We start from the raw sequence: 19,152 nt of genomic DNA, 5'->3' as shown, positions 1-19,152 counted from the left end.
CTGGCAGGTGAGCTCCCCTTTCATGGATCAATACAGACCTGTTATTTCTGCATTACTGCCTAGGGCTCTTCCTTGGTAGGATGAGGCATTTCTGAAGCTGCAGTTACTCCCCACAAGAACATTGTCAGTGCAGGCTGGAGTTGTGCAAATCATTCCTGCCCTTTATAAGCATGGCTCCCCATGCCATGGCCAGGCTGCATCCATCTGTGCTCTGCTGGCTATAGCACTGGGAAGGAGAGTTAGCTCTGTTCATCAAGCTGCAAAATAAAATCTCAGTGCTGGGAAGAAGTCCCAGGCCTACACCTTACAGTGCACACAGCATCAGATCTGAACAGAGCCTGCTGCTGGAGCAGCCCCATCCCACCCAGGCACTGCTCCTGCTCCCTCACCACCACCACAGCAAAGCAGCAGCTGCTTGCTCTTTATACTCCAGCTCCTGCAGGGCTGCTTTTCAGGACATGAGGGAAGTAGGTAAGTGTCCCAAGCATAAATAGGCACAAAAAAGGAATAGGGGATTTAATTATTTTAAGATTATCTACTTAATCTCTGTAGAAGTCAAAATTCAGGAGCCCTGCCCTGCACGTTAGGAGTGGAGGTGGAATGACTCTTTGCCTGTTTTCACACACCAGAGAGGACAGAATCATCCTGTGTTTAGAAAAGGCAAGGACATTCAGAGTTGTTTTGGGAAAGAAAATATTCCAACTCAGGGAAGGGAGGAAAAAAAAATGCCAAACCAGAAAAACCCCACAGGCAGCCATTATTCTGTCTGCACAGGACTTATTTAATAATCCAGCGTCTGCAAACCATAAGTTGAAAATTTTCCTTGTCATACAGCATGCCAGACCACAGCTGCATAAAACAGAGAAAACCTGTTATAAGTGACCAGAGACACTGGAAAGCTGTGGAAATATTGCCTCAGGCTGCAAGGCCCTTTCCTGTGGAAAGAATATTTTGCAATTGTCTGTTCCTTGCTGACAACTAGCACTCATACATTCTGGGTTTCATCAAAAAGGCTGTTCAAAACTCTGAATTGCAAGTAGAGAAAATTTTCTTGTTCATTATTCTGATTTATTCATCTCTCCCCCTTCTCTCTTACATCACACATGAGATACTGAAGAGAATGAAAACTCAAAAGCATGGGAAAAAATGAATGTGCAGGAACAGGATGCCACATGTCACAGAGGCACCATCACTGGATTCTGGATTCTCCATGTAATAGATTTTTGACTAGCATATGTCAGCTGATGCTAGAACATCACTATTTATTCTTTAAGCAAAGCAACACTCCATATATAATGTTTATTTTTCTCAATAGCTTTTAAGATATCAAGTGAATGAACACTTATCTCTGACTGAATATCAGGGCTGCAAAATCCTAAAATTCTGTGAAGTTTAAGCCTCTATTCAGTGCTCCACTCAGCCCTCCCTCCTTCCCAGGCTGCTCCCTTGAGGGGTCTCACTCAGCACCAGCAGTGAAGCTGCCCCTCTCCTGCCTCCCAGCCCCATTGTGGTGATCTGCCACCCCCAGTCTCTGCTCTGGTCATGAGCTGATGTTTGTCAGCTCCTGAATGGGAAGGAGCCAAGACCTTTGAGCAGCCAGCAAGGGTGCTGAGGAGCTCCTGGGCACACATGGCACAGGATTACCTTGCAGAAAACAATTCCCCAGCTTCTTGACTGCAGTCAAAATAACGTGGTTTTCCCCCTGGTTTCCCAAGAGCCGTGGTGGAGGATGTGAGCACCAGTGGTTTCCATGAGAAGGTTTCTGGTGGCAGGTTACAGTGGTCAATAAGGAAAGATTTCAGAACCAGAGAGAAAAATATGACCAAGGGCTTTAAAGGGCAGAACTATTTCCAGAACATAACCTAGCTGCTGTTTCCATGTGCCTTGCTTGTCACATCAGAGCAGGATTAAAGCAGCAGAGTGGGAAAAAGCAGCAGGGGACCAAAGCTAATGAGAATCTGATTAACTGAGCTGGGAGGTGATGGCTCACCTGAAAGTAACAGAGCATTTGGAAGGGTGAAAGCTGTAACAAAGCCAAAACAGTATCAGAACATACAGGGGTCTTCACCAGGGCAGGAAAAGGAACAAAACAAATAATTGTGCAGAAGGTAACACCTGTGACACCTCATGGTGACTGCACAACAAGCCTCTCACTACAATACATGCTTGAGAGAGCTCTGGTGCAGCCATCAGGGACAGGTTCTCCTGCTGCAGGACAGCATCTGCAGCAATATAGGACTGCAGAGAGAAGGAGGAAAAGTCATTTGACAGCAACTTATGTCAGCAAAATCTGAATAAAGTTGATGTTTTCATAAGTCCATTGCTACACTCTGTAGATTTGCAGAATTCTCCATTTTGGCATTATTTTGCACCCCAGTTCTGTCCTCCCATCCTTCTTGCTGTCAACCTGGCATGCTCCTGTGAGCCAGACTATTGATGGAGCCACACTGGAGCCCCAGGCCTGGGGCAGTGCTCCCCATCCCCAACACAAAGCAGAGCTTCACACCTGGACAGCAGCAGCATTTGCAACACTTGAAAACTTTCAGACACTTCAGCAAAAATCAGCCTTATACAACTCATCAGAAATGGAAACACAAGTCCACAGAGTGCACAGAAATCACAAAGATCTGGAGGTTTTGACTAAAAGGGAACACTCACTAGTGTGGGCTGCCAAAGAAGTGAGCTCCTAGCCCAGTTCCCAGCTGCCAGGACCAGCAATAAAACCTCTCATGGCCCAGATTCCTCCCAACAGCTCCTCCCTTATGTCCTCCCTGCAAACACCCACCCACAGACCTGCCCTTATCCAGCTGATCCATAGGTCACAGCCAGTCCATGCCCAGGCCAGCCCCAGCCCAGGGCTGGGCCACCACTGTCCTGCTTCCTCCTGCTTTCCCAGGCAAGGCAGGCTCCTGGCAGAGCAACAGGAGCAGAGCAAATTCAGAGGAACACGGATGTGAGGAAAGCTCTTACACAGCAGAATCACAGGCAGCTCCAGACCACAGGGACAGCTTGCAGCACCACCAGCAGCCAAGCAGCTCTGTGCTGCACAGCCCAGGAAAGCTGAACCCAAACACAGAGGAAAAACAGACTGGCTGGAAGCACAAAAAAATCCACACAGCCTCTTCCAGCTCGTGGGGGAGGGAGCTCTGAGAAGCTGCACAGTCCAGGGCCAGATGAAGATGTGGAGCAGTGGGGAGTGACAATTAATCAGTAAATAACACCAGGATTTTTGGCCATGCAAATGAATGAGAGCAAGGAAAAAAGTGAGGCTGTGCCACACTGATGCTGGGACTCCTAGACTGGAACAAGGTTTGTGCAAAAATGATGCAGAAAGTCCTGGCAGTTGTCAGGAAGGACAGAGCTCCATCCTTCCCATAGTTTCTGCTCATGGAAAGCATAAAAACATCATGCTCAGAGTGAATCATTTATTACTGATGCTGCAAAGCCCTAGACAAAACAGATGGAATCAGCTGGCAGTGGACAAGGCAACCAAACATCAGCTTGTACCTATGTGGTGTGTGGAAAAAGGGTTGTGTTCTAACATCTTAATGATGTGAAACTAGAGCAAAACCACATGGTGAACAGTTAGAAAGTGTTTTTGATTTTTAGATTGCAGGTTTAATTGAGAGATAAGTGCTGACCTTCTGTGCACTCTGAATCTCAGTGTGCCTGCTGGATCTGTCAATGAGCCTGATGCTTTATTTCACATTCATACACAGCCATGGGCATGGCAAATTTGGGGCGCTGCTGTCAGCAGGCTGAACCAGGTGGTCAGATGGGGGGGAAAGTTCCCTGGTGAGACCTCAGTGCTGCCCAAAACAGTTTGCATTTCCTCCCTGCCGAGACAGATACAGGGACTGCCTTTCTTGGGCTTGTTTTAATATGATCAGGCAACAAATTATTTTTATTCCATCAAAATAAAGCCTTTTCCTTGAAGCTATTGCAAAGGTGGCTGTGATCAAAGGTGACTGGGAACGCTGCTGGTGGAAACAGCAATCAGCAGTTTGCATGACCCAGGGGTGCTGTAGACTAAGGAGAAAATGAAGAAGGTCCTGTAGCACCTCCTGTGGCCTATTGTTCAGGACTTCAAAGAGCTCAGGATCTGTAGCCACTGCTAATAGCTGTTATCTTCCAGCAACAGTAATTAGGAACTGAAGGAGACTCTGAGAGAGTGACTATAAAAAGCCAATAAAGCTACACCTTTTCTGCTTCATTTACTTGATTACTCCTGTTTTCATTATATATCCCTCTAGGATGTGGCTTTTAATCCTTCAAGCTGATCTATCCCTATGAATATTCACTGTCAATGATCCACATATTGCTGCTGTCTGAATGTCCTGAAGCTGCTATCAGTCATGCATTAATCTGACATGCAGCTCCTTAGGCTTCATCTAAATTGCAAGTGCAAAATGTAAATAATGGGAGAATAAAATGCTAAAGTCAGTAAAAGATGATTTAGGGTTCTCCAGTTCAGCTTCATATTAATTTTACCATGCTGAATTTTGGAGCATTTGTTCAAAGTCCACCTATTACTCATGAGAACCTATAAATTTCACACTTGTTGAGAAAAGGATGTGTAAACAGTGAGTTGGGCTGGCAGAACCTCCCCCCAGCCTGTGACAAGGGAAGAGTGAACCTTCAGGGGAGCTTGCAAACATGACTCCTGCATCTCCTCCCCACATCTACTGACACTTGGTTCAAAGAATTTCCAGCTGAGAGGTTGTATTTGAATTAGTGACCACCAGGTATGATCTTCTCCTAATACAACGAATCAATTTTTGAATCCTTGTAAAATTTTTGTAGCCTCTCTGCCATGCAACAGACAACAACTTAAATACAAGATTTGTAAAACAGTTTTTCCTCGTTTGTTGTGATGAACATATTTCTGCTAGTTTCACCGGATGCCCCCAAACCTCGTTCGACAAGAGGCAGAGGATTATCACTCCCTGTTGGTCACAGCACTCAGACTTCAGCAGACTTCACTGATTTGTAGTCTGTAGAGCTGCCCAAATCCCAGGTCCCAGCGGCAGTGCCGTGACCCAGCAAATTCCTGCGTGAAGGGGATGCTCCAAGGGTGTCTCTGGGGCGCTGGGTGACACACACAGCTGCGGGGGTGACACACACAGCTGCGGGGATACATGAAGGGGATACTCCAGGAGTGTCTCTGGGGCGCTGGGTGACACACAGCTGCGGGGGTGACACACACAGCTGCGGGGATACATGAAGGGGATACTCCAGGGGTGTCTCTGGGGCGCGGGGTGACACACACAGCTGCGGGGACTGCTGCAGACTCCGCAGGAACAGCTGGCGTGGCACTCCCGGGCTGCCCTGGCCCTGCTGAGCCCCGGGCAGCTCCAGCCGTGTGAGCCTCGGGCAGGGCAGGGCAGCGACAGCGACAGCGACATCGTCCCGTGGTGCGTGCAGCGCAGCCCGAGAACCGCAGGCTGCTCCCCGGCATCACTCATCAGTTTTACACATCGTTTGTTCGTATCTCTTCCTCTACGATGAAAGGGGCAAGAACGCTTTTGTCATCAGCTGCTGGGGAGAAACAATAGCTCTGCTCACGCCGGCACCGCCCGCAGGGGCTGAATCACCGTCACAAGGCCAGTTCGCCTCTCGCCTGTCGCTCGGCTCCTCCATCGCCCTGACTCACTCTGCAGCACGGACGGCAGCGGAAGGGGATGCTGCAACCTCCTCCCCCTCCGCCAAACCGGGAACCAAACGGGAATGTGTGCCGGGATCATCCCGGGCAGCGAGTAGGGCTCGGAGCAGCAGCTGCTGTCCGGCCCCGGGCGCGCAGATTGCTGCTGCTCCGGCTTCCTCCTTGCTAAACCCATCAGCCCATACAGGGCAGGAGAGCTTGTCTTTCCTTGCTCAACAAAGCTTCCCCATGAGCAGCACCATTTCCTTCTTCTGCTTTCCCTCGGTGTTTGGTTTCCTATACCCGGGGTGAGCACAGCCCCCGAGCCTGAGGGATGCCCCGCTCCGCAGAACACTTGAAATAGATTTAAACGGGCTGTAGGTGCCCGCAAGGAGGGATGAGCCGTGTCCTGGTGCGACACAGCCCCCACAGCTCATTCTGGAGCTGTGCAAGCCCCGTGTGTCCCTCCGGGCTGGACCCCGAGCTCAGGCTCGCCCATCATCCCATCCATCCGCCCCCAGAGCCGGACAGGGGCACCGCCTGCCGAGTGGTGCTTTGTTCAACGAGGGCTGGCGACTTCAATTAAAGCCCAAATCAGCCTGGAAAGGTGTCTGCAGGAGCAGGGTTCCACATGTGCCTGCCGCAGGGAGGCTTCTCTCTTACTCATCGGCAGCGGAACGCGCTGCCAGGCTGGTGGCGAGTTGATGTGTTACCGAGATTAGACACAAAATGTATTCTACAGGAGGGCTAAAACTAGTCTGAGGGTAAGGAATTTTACAGTATGCTGCCCTTTAGAACATGCTAGAAGGCAATTCCTCCTTCCTCTGGCTTTGTCGGAGGGAGCCCCGAGATGCTGCAAGGATTGTGTGAGCACCGGGTCACCCCCAGGGCTCAGGTGAGCAAAAGCACCTCCTGCAAGGGTGAGGAGGGTGCAGCCCTCTCTGCCCTGTGCTGAGGGGCAGCAGCACCTCCTCTCTCTGCTGGTCCCAATGGCACTCTGCCAGGAAACCCCTACAAAACCAGCCCACGGGCATTTTATCACTCTCTGAGTGGATCTCTCTGGCAGATGAATTCATGTTGGCTCAACTCTTCCTGTTTGTGTCTCTCCTGTGTTGCTGCTTGCCTCCCTGGTCCCCACAGCCACTCCTCCCCCAGGTTTCCTCATCTCCATCACCACCCCAGCACAGCTCTGCACTCCATGCCATGACTCGTGGAGACTCACAGGAGAGCTGGCAAATGGTCTTTCCTGAGCACACAGAGCTGCTGCACACAGGTGCTGTAAGCTGCTATGGGATAATTACTGGTTGAGGCAAGAATTATCTCACTGTTAACAAAAATGATCAGCTAATTAAGCTTTAAGACACTTTGGAGATACTAGCTGTGATTATAATTGCCAGACAAATATTTTCTGGCAATAAATAACACACGAACACAGGTTTTTACCAGGCTTTTTAAGCTTGGAGGAAAAGAAGGTATTTTTTTTCCCTACAAGTCTCCTCTCCGCAAAGGCAGTCAGTAAATAATTTTTACAGATTTTTTACAGTACAAGAATTGCTGGGAAGGAGCATCTCTTCAACTTGCACCCCTATTTAGGTTCATCTGTGCATCATCCTATCTTATATTGTGCCTTTTATGCCTAGATATCACCTATTTTTTCTTACAAACCATGTAACAGAAGGCACAGGGATTTCAGATGCTGCTGAGGAGCAGAGGGAGTTCTGCAGGCAACATCTCCATTACAGACTATTCCATGGCTTGTGCCAAGTGCTGTGTGTCAGACCAGCCAGTGCAGAATGGTGCAGGACATGACTCTAAAGCCAGGACACCCCAGGAGTGCAAGGGCAGAGAGGAGCATCCCCAGGGGCCCAGGTGTCCCCCAGCAGAGCCCAGGAGCTGGCACAGGGGCTGCAACACAGGGCTGCTGTGAGGGGAGGGCTCAAGGTGCTTCACCCAGGAAGGTTACCTGTGATCACACCTGTGGGGAGCCACAGAGGGTCCAGGAGCTCCCTGAACACCTATAATGTGGGTGAATATGATGAGCTTTTCACCTCAGTCTGCACAGCACAGCTGCTGCTGCTGCAAGGAAAAACTCAATGGCAAAGACTCTGCCAGGCAAGAAAGGATTCCCAGTGCAGGATGGTAGGAATCACTGGAAAAGCCCACAGCATGGTCCAGCTAAAGCCATGAGCTGCAGAGCAGTCCTGCACCCTCTCTGAGTATTTTCTGAGGAGGAAAAGAAAATGGCATTGCCAGCATTACTGCAGTGCTCCACCAGGGAATAGCAGGTTTGAGAGGCCACCTGCCCCCGCTCCCGTGGGGATTAGTGGCACCCACACAGGCTGGTGAATCACTAAGCCCAGGAGAAGTGGTTCTCCTGCAGTAATTGTCTTTCTCTTGCACAGTGATATCTGCAAATAGTACTGACAGCCTTCACTGGGGAGCCTCAGAGCATCAGAGTTAGAAAATGGTGTTTCTGTTCCTCCTGACCCTGGGCAGCCTTCAGTTGCTCTGGGTTTCCAATTTTATACCAATAAATAATGGGCTTGATTACAGATATTACAGACAGACTTTGCAGCAACACTGTGCACCAAAAATGCTTCTTCTGTTCCCATCTAACAGGGAAGGGTTCTAATTTTGGTCACTTGTCCATGTGCCCCAGCTGTAACACTAATTTTAAATACAAACCCACCCCTGCTTGCAAACCAGGCACATCAAGAACTCGTGCTGGCAGAGAGGAGCAAGTTGGGCAGGTCTCTGTGCTCCCAGGAAAGACAAGAAGCTCAGGGATGGGAAAGGGAGCACAGCAGGCGCCAAGTGCAGGCCCACAGGAGCTGATCCCCCTTTGGAGGATCTCTGGGAAGTCCAGCCTCCCCACCACCCATCTCTGGGTCACTTTTCCCAAAAAAGATTAAAGATCTCCAGATCTTTGGCACTCTTAGTTGCTCCCTCTGAGCCTGCTCAGCACTCATACAAACCTCTCTCCAGCAGTGAAGGGCTGCAGATCTGCTCCTTGGGGCCAGGAGCTGCTGCTGGCAGCTGACCACAGAGAGCCAGGAGCTGGAGGAGGGAGAAGCCACCAAACCCTCAGTGACTCACACTGAAACCACGCTGTCTGCATTTCCAGCCTGGTCTGTAATCAGGCTGCAGAAGGGCTGATCCTGAAGGGTAGGAGGGTGACAGATCTGCCTGTCAGAGGGGTCACAGCCCCTGCTGGGGCACCCACAGCTGGTTCCTGACTGCGAAGAGCCCCAGGCTGGGAGGAGCATCTCCAAATAGCCACACCTGCATTTCCCTCTGGATACTCAGAGACTACTACAAACACTTCAGTAGGTGTTGCCACTGATGGCACTCACACCTCCTCCAAAATTATGTCTTTAAAGGAATGTGGTGTTTTAAAATTTCTGCTGTGGGGCTGCAATGTGTACCGGTACAGTTACAGCTGAAGACACATCCACCACCCGGTTACCAGCTGGCTAAAATCCAGCTCTGCCTGTTCTTGTCAGAAATCCTCCAAAACAGCTGTGACTGAGCTAATAGCAGCACTGCCAAAGCAAAATCCCTGTCTGCCCTCCGCCCAGCACTGCAGTGCCTCAAAAGCTCCCATGTGCTCCCAACTGCTCGAGGGACCCAAGCTGCCAGCTCAGCTCAAAGCGCTGCCAAGAGTGGAGCCTAAAGAATCTTTCAGCCAAGCCCTAAAAAAATTTCATCTGCTTTCATACTCACTGCAGTCTAACAGACATTCACAGGACACTGGGTAATTCCTGCTGGATTCCCTTTCTCTTTGCTGTATCAAAGCACAGTGAATCCTGTCAAAAAGCACATTTAAAAGATTTCAGCTGTCCTGGCAGTCCCATCTCCATGGCTAGGAGCTGGATGGCTGTGAGGGAGTGGTGCTTTGCAGGAGCAGGAGCTCAGCCTGGTGGGCATCCCCTGAAGATGCCAGGCTGCATCATGTGTCCCACCTTATCAGAGCTGGTTATCAGCTGGGATGGGAATTATGGTGTATTTTTTCCATTTCTGGGATGGAGTTAGCATGGCCAGATGTTTTTCCTAAAGAATTATGCAAGAGGGAAAGCAGCAGTCAGAAGAATCAGTCCTCCAGGGTCCCCCAACACTTCCTTGGAAAGGGAAAGAAAAATGCCAGATGTTATTCTCAGACACCAGGGCATTTGCCCACTCCTGCCTCCACATTGTGACACCTTATACGTGCCAGGCCACACCCCTGAGCCCAGCCTAGAGCCACCTACAGTACCACTTGCTCCCAAGGAGCAGGATTAACAGCAAACTCTCTATTGCAGGGAGGGACAGAGCAGCAAAGTAAAGCCCCAGTACTGCTGGGCAGAGCTGTGTTTAAGTGGGCACCCAGAGCCAGGTCAGCTCCTGCACACAGACCTTGGGGCCATGTGAGAAGCTCTGGCATGGGCCTTTGCCAGGAGCAGAGCTGGTGACCCTCAGTGCCACGTGGGACATGTGGCACTTGGAGGGGATGATGTCCTGGGAGGGCATCACAGCTCAGACACTGGCACATGAGCCTTCTGCTCAGCACAGCTTGAGAGTGGCCACATCTAGAGGAAACCCCCAAAATTCACATTGCTCCTGCTTCACACTCCACTTACAGGAATTTCTGATGGATTTTGGCCTGGGTTTCTGTTGTGGTGCAAACCAGAGCAGAACTGCAGCGGGTCAGAAAGTCACAAAGGCATCTGTGTGTAGGATGCAGGCACAAGGCTGGGAGTGAGGATTGTGGCACAGGGTCTGGGGCCAGCAGCCAGGGCCACAAAGGGCCTTTCAGGGAGGTGGCTGGGGCTCAGCCCCGTGTGTGGTACCAGCCTGTGCCTGAGCTGCAGCACTGCTGCATGGCTCGGCTCTGTCTGTGCTTTGTGCCAGCGCTGAATCGTCACCGGCAGATGTGTCACCCCTTGTTCTCATCTGCCAGGGCTGAAAGGAACTTTTCAGGGCCTGGGGAATGATTGTTCACCTCTGCCCAGCCCATCTCATCCTGCAGCATCCCCTGCTGCTCCACAGAACACCCACATCTCCCAACTGCACCACGTCTGCACAGGAAACCTGCTTGTAGAAATAACAGCAGAAAAGAAAATCTACCAACCTCTTGAAATCCTGGGAGCATCTTGCTGCCCTGCCACGCCACTCATTAATGCCTACAACACAGCTGCAAGTGCACTGATCTGGCTGAGAATTAGCCCAAGGGATCTCCCAGGAGCTGAGAAACAAGGAAAGAATCCAGAACTCGAAGGAAAGTGAAAAGGAAGGATTGTATCTCTAGGAATGCTGTCCAGGCAGTATCAATCCAAGCAGGGCTGGGTTGGGTTGTGCTGGGGTTTGGCCCCCTCTCTCCTGTGCACTCAGGTTTCCAGGTAGGCCAGTGGTGTTGCCTGTGGGAAGTGCAGCTCCAAGCAGGTGAGCTCATTGCTGAGGGACTCAGTGCTACAGAAAACTGGTAACAACACAGAGAGGTAGGGCTGCTCCAAAACATCACCAAAGGGAATGCAAATCCCTGTCTCTGTGGGTTGGAAGGTGATTCCCTCACCTGCAAAGGTTTCTGCCAGGCACAGCTGATCCCCAGAGAGCAGGCTCAGAGAGGCAAGGAGCAGGGTGGCATCCAGAGGAGCTTCAGGGAAAGCACTGCCAGCCAGAGGAAAGCAGCTCCCTCTGCTTTCCATGCCCCTCTGCTGTGTGCCAGCACCCAGCCAGAGGCACATCCACTACAGCCACATCCACAGGCTACAGGGGGACAACAGGGAGCTCTCCACAGGGAGAAGCAGCAGGAGGGTCCAGAAGCAGAGGCAGGACAAAGAGGGAGGTGCTGAGCTCCACTGCTGAGTGCAGCAGGCTGAGTGCAGGCAGTGCCAGCGTGGCAGGAGCATCCCCATCAGAGCAGATCACCCCGTGTCCCAGAGAGCTGCTCCTGCCCTGAGCAGGATCATGGGCTCTCTCCATTGGAGAGGGGTCAGGCTGGCATTGTAGGGATGAATCCAGCCCACTGGACAGAAGACCAGCATTTTCCATCTCCATTCCAGTTGAAATGCACAGCTGTAGGCAGGGCTGCAATGGGATCCTGAGCCACGGTCAGGGTGGGGAACCCCAGCTGGCACTGGCAAGGCCCTGATGACCTATCAGGGAGTAAGACCTCTGGTTTTAAACTCAGTGCAGATTCAGAGGTGAGGCATCAAGAATATCCCAAATAACCCATTTGGTTAACTAATCTATAATTTTTCTGGTCTCTCCTTCAGACTAGTCATGCTTTCAGTCTCATAACAACAAATACCCCAGTTTCACTGTGTGGTAGATTGGATCCTGGTAAAGTTTTCCACAATACCTCCAAGATCTCAGATAGGGGAAGCACCAAATACTCACCCTGTTTTCATGGATATGACAGAAAGCTGCTGCTTTCTGTGCTAGTAATACCCAGCTCAGGGTGGGCTGGCTGAGATGCTCTGGCAGCATTAAGACTCCTAAGGCCTGAAAAACTGGCTGGAAGTCTCTGTGGCAACATGTTATCTCACAAGATTTGTGGTTCATCCTGCTCCAGGCAAAGTCAGAAATACCACCAGAGGCTCCTGATATTACTGCATTTTTAGGCTACTGCTCTGACATTCACAGCAGGGGAAGAAACGAGGATGGGAGCATTTACACTTTCACCCCCAGCTCCAGCAAGAAGCTTTCTGGGGATTTTGGTGTGTGGGTATTCAGAGAGGAGATGAGCAGGCTCTGGTTTGTTTTCCAACTTGCAACTCTGGCTGGAAACTAGAGCTCAAGGATGAATGCCTGCACAAGATCAGGAGGGAAATTTTAGTTTTCTATGTCCTCCTTGGACATAAAAGACTAAACTCATGGGACTAGATTGTTGGGAAAGACGAGCCCTCTCTTCAGTGCCCCATTTGCTGATGGAGAGGTAAGCAGTGAGGGGAGCAAACACCCCATGGACCAGCACACTGAAGCCTGTCAGACAAGCAAAGGGAGGACAGCCAAAGTCCCTGGCAAGGCCTGCACCTGTCTGGGGTGGCTGCAGGGAGGCTGCAATTCCCAGGGCACAGCTCCTTATCACCACAGATCCCAGCTGGTCTGTGGGTGGGCTGACCTGCTTGCTGCATGGCTGAGAAACCAGAGCACCCCCGCTTTGAGAGAGCTCTGCTTCCCCAGGACTCGTGGGGGTGGTGACACAGGTCTCCCAAGCTTTTCTGCTGAAGCTAGAAATCACACAAATAATTGCACAACCTTGTGATAGGGGGGGAGTGAGAGGATGACTGGAGGAGGCTGTAGCCAGGTCTACTCCCTCTTCTAGTTCATTATGGTGGCTGAGCCCTAGAACCCAGAAATATTCATATGTGATCAGGGAGAGATGCTGACAAAAAAAGCATCCTCAAATAACCACAAACAAAACACTATGTTAGCAAAAATTATTTTAAGATAACCTACACCTTAGCCAGACTCCTCACCCCTATGCTCCCCACAGACCACAGGGAGCTGCCTGCTGGCTATGGAAGCAGAACAGCCTGATTTTCAGTTTTCAGGCAGCCCTGAGGTCCTGAGACTCTTTGGAAGTTAGAGAATGGTAGGCAACCACCTCCACTGTCCCTCACTGGTTGCAGGAGAGCTGCAGGATGGCATCTGTGCCACTGCCTGTCCCTCTGTGCATGGTGGGGGTGGAGGTCCCCAGGAACACAGGCCAGGCTGGCACCCCCGTGTTTGCCACCACCACCCTCGCTGCTGGCAGGGGCAGTGCTGAGCCTGCTCCAGGCAGTCTGTCCCTGCAGCTGGCAGATGGAGATGTGCTGCCCCATCTGCCTGCCAGCATCAGGGCATACTCACAGCACCCCGGAACCCAGCACCCAGAGAGGCTGTGATGCTCAGGTGATGGCTGCTGATAAGCAAAGGGTGGCCATCGTGTGACAGGTGCACAGGCTGCTGCTGGCCTTGGCATCTCCTGTTTCCTGCACTCCTGCTCAGTGAGGAAGAACTCCATGCTTACTGCTTTGATGGTACCAGGCTAGCACAACCTCTCGTACAGGGAAGTGCCAGTTTAAGTGCTGCTCCAAGTACCCCAAGGCTGCACAGCAAACCCTACACCAGTGCTGGGAAAGAGGGGAGAGAAAACAGTGCAGTGATCCTGAGGGTATCTTCTCAGGGAAGTGTCATCAGATGTGTGAGTTATGCTTATGATTAACTTCTTGTTTTCTCGAGAGAGACTTTTCACAGCCACAACCTCGAAGTGACAGCAGCTGCACATACACCTTGAAGTAAGGCCCCCCCTTGGCTTCAGTCCAACCTCAGAACAGACAAAAAGGGATTTGACTTTGTAGCTCAGCAACTGAGCCACTTTTATGTTTAGTTCAAGACCTACATAATCATTATATTTAATTCATTCTAATGTTTAACAATGCCTGAACATGAGTGGTCTCTCCTCTTTTCTGTTCCCAGAACAGTCCTGTTTCCAAACTGCCACTCCAGGGTAAGTCTCAGCCAGACCCACGGGGCTGAGACCAGGAGAGAGCCAGAGCCAGACCTCTGCCAGGATGTGGGAGCTGAGGCATGGGCCTGGGAGCCTGAAGGTGTGTGAATTTCTGGCTGTGAAATGATCTGTTCAACTGGGAAATCCCTGCACTTTGTCCTGATAAGGTGGCAGTAAGGAGTCACTAAATGCCACTACCCTCATCATCAGGAACAAAAAGTGGGTAGGACTCCTGAAGTGGGTAGGACTTCATGACTTCCACATTCATCTCAGAACAAGATGTAAAAGCTGTAGTTAAAATTAGTCCATCTCTGCTACTTCCCACCACCCAAGGGAAAGCTATTTTTAACTTCAGGCTGCCTAAGGGACACTGCACAGTGAGATCTGTTGCATCATTGCCAAGGGTCTTTGCCTGGCAAGAATTTTGGGAAGAGCCCTTCCTCCAGCCACCTGGGACAAGACTGGAGTTCAGGTGTGTGCACTCCTACAAACAGACTCCTCCAGCCACTCCAGCTCCTCCTGAGGGAGCAGAAGCTGCCACTGAGGCAGCCTTGAGAGTACCAGGTGCCTGGCCAAGTCCTCTTTAGTTCTTTCCATTTTCAAATAAACTTGAAGCTATTCCAGGAGCTGCAATGGCACTGTGCAGGCAGACCTCAAGTGCTCTGAGTCAAAAGGACAGTCATGCAAACCCAGTAGGGATTAGCTTTTAATGCGCTTCTCAGGGCAAACCCTGAAATCGGGGCATTGCCAAGTTCCCAGCAGAAAAACCAGCCAGCTTGCTGCCCTCCTGACCACAAATCTGCTGCCAAACTCTCCCAGAGTCAGGCAAACTCACACAGAAATGTTAGAACAGCTGTGGATGCACAGGAGCACCCACCCATTGCCTCCCCATTGTACAAAACCACAGAGCTCCCTGTGCCTTGCACTGCAGGGCAGCAGGACTGTCACATCTCCCCCGGCCCTGCTGTGGTGGCACAGCTCCAGAGCTCCCTGGGGCCACCTCATGGGAGAGTTCAGAAGCCTCCAGAATAAATGTCATGTAGATGTGAGTGCAGTTATCCCTGCTCACCTTTGTCCTTCTGGCTGGGAATGAACGTGGTGCTGTTGAACACCTTTGCTCATTTACATTTGCTCCCAGAGTCTCTGAGATAAACTGAGAGAATCTGGCTGAGTTTCTCCCATGTCTTCATTGATGTTTGTATTAAAACCCAGCAGTAAAATTGGGAGCTAGCATTCCAGGTGGAATTACATGATTTTTAATGCTACTTATCATCTTAAGAGCTAACTAAATTTTAGACTACAAATACTTCAAGTACTTTCCTTGTAAAGGCTTTTCTCTCTCTGCTGTATCATCTGCAACAGACAGTGTTATCCAGGTGTTTTGCTCTGCTTTGCAATTCAGTCCTTGTGCCTGCTGGGTAGTTCATACTCATGTTTTGTCCTAGAGAGGAGTCCTTGTATTGGAAAATGAAGGAATATGCCCTGCACTCAAGATGTAGCTATCACTGCTGGGATTCTAGAGAAAATCAGGAAGCTCTGGAAGCCAGCAACTCTCTTCTTGGAATTTATTTGGGAATCTGTCAGTGACCTGTTGTGTGCTACCCTGCTGAATCACTGCCACAACCCACCCCCCCTTCAGAGCTCAGTTTCCTTTCCTGATCCCTTAGGAATAATCCATAATAATCCTTTGTAATCTGCAAAAGTCCACCACAAATGCAGGTTTAAGAGCTGTGAATACACAGAGTCCAGGGGTTAGGCACCTCTGTCACGAGATGCAGAACACAGCTGGTACTCCTACAAAAGTCTTGCAATACCCAGTACAGACATGAAAGGCTCAAGATTGCAAATGGACCTCTCAATGTTGTGTGTGTTTTACAGGAATGAGCCTCACCACTACAGAATATGAGCCTTCACCTTATATATTTAAAAAATAAAGATACAGAGCCTCTGAATTTTGTTACCATTCATGTATACATTTATTAAGCCAAAGGAGTTTGATCATGTCACAATATGTTACTAGAGCACATGAGATATTTTCTTTTCAACTTCACTAACAATGGTCATTAATTACTTTTTATTTTTGCCTTTCAAGATTAAAAAAATTTACTCTTCCTGAATTCCCCATGAAAGGCTTTTTTTTTTCCCCTTTTCTTTTCTAAAAGTACAAAACAAATGTTTCTCAGATATGTAAACAACCATCTTGGAAATGAGACTGCTCCTACAGTTAATTTTATTGTTATGGATGTTGTGATAGATCTATGTCATGTGGCATGTATTTCAGTGACTCCTTCAATGGAAGTTATTATTGTTATCATCACCTGTGCTGCAGTACTGGAGGCCTGGTCAGGGTTAAGGCCCTTCTGCATAAGGTGCTGTACAAACACTTGGCTGTAACTGAGGTCCCTGGCAAGAAGGGCATTCACTGATGTGACTAAACCCTCTCTGCTCCACAGTGCTCCTCACAAACCACAGGAGCTCAAGGGAAACTCCCCTCCAAGCTAACTCTGGAGTTCATGCTGATACTGGTGAAGAGAAGGGAAATGTCACTGCAGGCCAATCCTGACACCTGCAGTCCTGTGCGTAAAGCTGCTCACAGTCATGGGAATGCTCATATGAGTAAGAAACTCCTGCGGGGAAAGTCTGCAAGCTTGAGTCCCTGGGCCATTGAACTCCCTTGCAAGAAAGCACGTGAGAAAAACAGACTGGTTCCTTTTCTCAAATGTTGCATCAGTATAATTCTAAGAGAGAAAGAGATGGGGTCAATTGCTCAGTTTCAGCACCTTGAGCATTTTGAGTTCTGATCCCCAAATTAGAGAAGTCTCTGCTCTGCCTTGGGCTACTGTGACCAGGCCTGGAAAAGTCAGTTGGACATTCTTTGTCATGAGGAAGCAGTGGTTTGCCATTAGAGCATGCAGGGATTCTGTTTTATGGTGTGAAGACTGCATCCTAGGCAGGAATTGTGAAGATTGTGTTTGGCCATCAGCAGAAATTATTCTGAAAACGCTTCAGAGCAATCGCAGCTTAAATAATGATTATAGCTTCATATTCGAGGTGAAAAAAAGATAGGATTACATGAAATAAATAGCAAAAAATCATTGTCCCTGTACAAACATAACATATTCCTGCCTACGAAACATCCCTTGCAAATTACTGCCTTTTAGGTTACATCAGATATTTAAATGAACCCTTTAGAGCTAAAATACAGTACTTTGAAATGAGGTTAGAAAAATTTTAAAAGGACTAATGGGAAGTGTGTACGAAGCTCTGTTTAAACCAAATTTCCCACCTGGCTATCTTGCGAGCGAGGCGTCAGTAGACGTAGAGCCGGTCCGAGATGGCGGCGGGCATGTGGGTCATGATCTGCATGCGCAGCCACCAGTAGTAATCCATGGGGTGGTAGCGGGTGTATGGCGCCGTGGAGGTGAGCGCGTGCGCCACGCTCTCGATCACCGGCGACGTGTCCCTCGAGCCGCTGTTGCAGTACGACTCCATCTTGCTGACCTGCTCGTCGAAGTACTTCCTGCCGTAGTCCTTGCGCACGATCTCGGGCAGCTCGTCCCACATTTTGTCGGCGATGGCTTTGATGCGCTCGGGGCTGTAGAGCTTGGTGCCGGCGATGAAGTTGCCGGGCTCCACGATGCTGACCATGACGCCCTGGGGCTGCATCTCGTAGCGCAGGCAGTCGGAGAAGGCCTCCACGCCGAACTTGGTGATGCAGTAGGGCGAGCGGGCGGGGCTGCCCATCCGCCCCATCATGCTGCTGATGTTCACCACGCGACCTGGGCAGAGCCGGGCGGAGCACAGCTGAGCCCTGGTACCCGGCCCGGAGCAGCACCTGGCACTCACCACCCAACACGTTCCTGAGCGTGCACCCACCCTCCTGCCTGCTGAGGGCTGCCTGGCTGACCTGCTCGTGTCCTAGGCAATGGCCCAATGGCTCATTCTACCTGAGGGAACAGGCACATGATAACACACAAAGCTCAGTGCTCTGGGGAACACAGGAGAGCCTGGACAGAGCCTACATGGGGAAACAGAACTGCTCAGCAGCAATTTGGACTGAGCCCAGACAACTGAAAGCAGGAGCAAGGAAAGCCTCTGGCACCAAAGCTGAGCTTGTCTATTTGCAAATCAAAGGCCAGTGGTGGCTCTGAGTGCCTGCTTCTCAAAAGGGAATGAATTGTTTCTGTACCACCAATGGGCAGAGCAGCTTAAGGCCACTGCACTCCTCCACATGACAACTGGGTTATGGCTCCAGGCACAGAGGCCCTTCTCCCTGCCAGAAGCCATCCACTTGGGCTGGGGAAAATGCTGGTAAGGGACTGTAGTCTCTTATAGTGCAGAGCTTGGAGTTCTCTGCATTTTCTACCAGGCTTTGCTAAGTTGTGTTAGAAAGAGAAACCTTGAACTCAGAAGTGGATAAACTTCTGTGGTGGAAAAAGGGCTGCCCAGGCCATATCCAGCCCAGGCCTACAGCGCAGGGCAACATTGTTAATGTCTGTGGATGCCTCAAGAGTGAAAAATACTCCCATTTAGTAAGGCAGTAAGCCCTAGTACAGGAAAGCTTTTGCCCCTTTTTATGCTGAGACCCATGCAAGCTCCAGATCTGCATGCCTTTGCTGTACAACCTCCTCTTTTCCTACATCACAGACTCCCAGAGTAGCAATGCAAAATGGCAACTCCCCTGCAAGAAGCTTTTTACACTGCTGCTGCCCACCCCGCCACAGCTGGTTTTTATATAGCAGGGAGGAATGCTCCTGCCACTGTGATTTATTGTGAGCTGCAGTTTCTGAACAGGTAAAAGAAGGTATAATGGATTAGATCTAGTGTGGGATGTTGCAGGACAAGGCAGAACATATGGGAAAGAGAAATAACTGTTTTTCAGGCCTGCTGCCTTGCTGTGCTGTGCACCTCAGAAAGGCAAAGCAATCCACGTGTCTGCTGGGGGCCACATTCTGTCTCTGAAGGCAGGAAGGTGGTCAATGGTGCAGAGGGAAGTGCCATAGACCTTCTGGCCTCTAACACATCAAGATGTGACAGGATG

The 19,152-nt window shown here is 50.2% G+C and overlaps 2 protein-coding genes across 8 annotated transcripts in view; both read right to left on the bottom strand.

The window, feature by feature from the left end:
- Positions 1–19,152, bottom strand: part of DLG1 (discs large MAGUK scaffold protein 1) — a 434,654-nt gene that overhangs the window by 167,343 nt on the left and 248,159 nt on the right. The window lies entirely within an intron of this gene.
- BDH1 (3-hydroxybutyrate dehydrogenase 1) overlaps positions 16,064–19,152 on the bottom strand; it is a 15,061-nt gene continuing 11,972 nt past the window's right edge. For both annotated transcript variants that reach the window (XM_079314768.1, XM_079314769.1), the window contains exon 7: positions 16,064–17,890. In XM_079314768.1, coding sequence (XP_079170894.1) covers positions 17,421–17,890 — 470 coding nt within the window. In that variant the 3' untranslated portion in view covers positions 16,064–17,420. The remainder of the gene's footprint in view (positions 17,891–19,152) is intronic.

This window comes from Erithacus rubecula (genome assembly GCF_903797595.1).
Source record: "Erithacus rubecula genome assembly, chromosome: 11".
In the NCBI taxonomy this organism is placed as follows: Eukaryota; Metazoa; Chordata; class Aves; order Passeriformes; family Muscicapidae; genus Erithacus; species Erithacus rubecula.
This window is presented reverse-complemented; position numbering and strand designations above follow the sequence as displayed.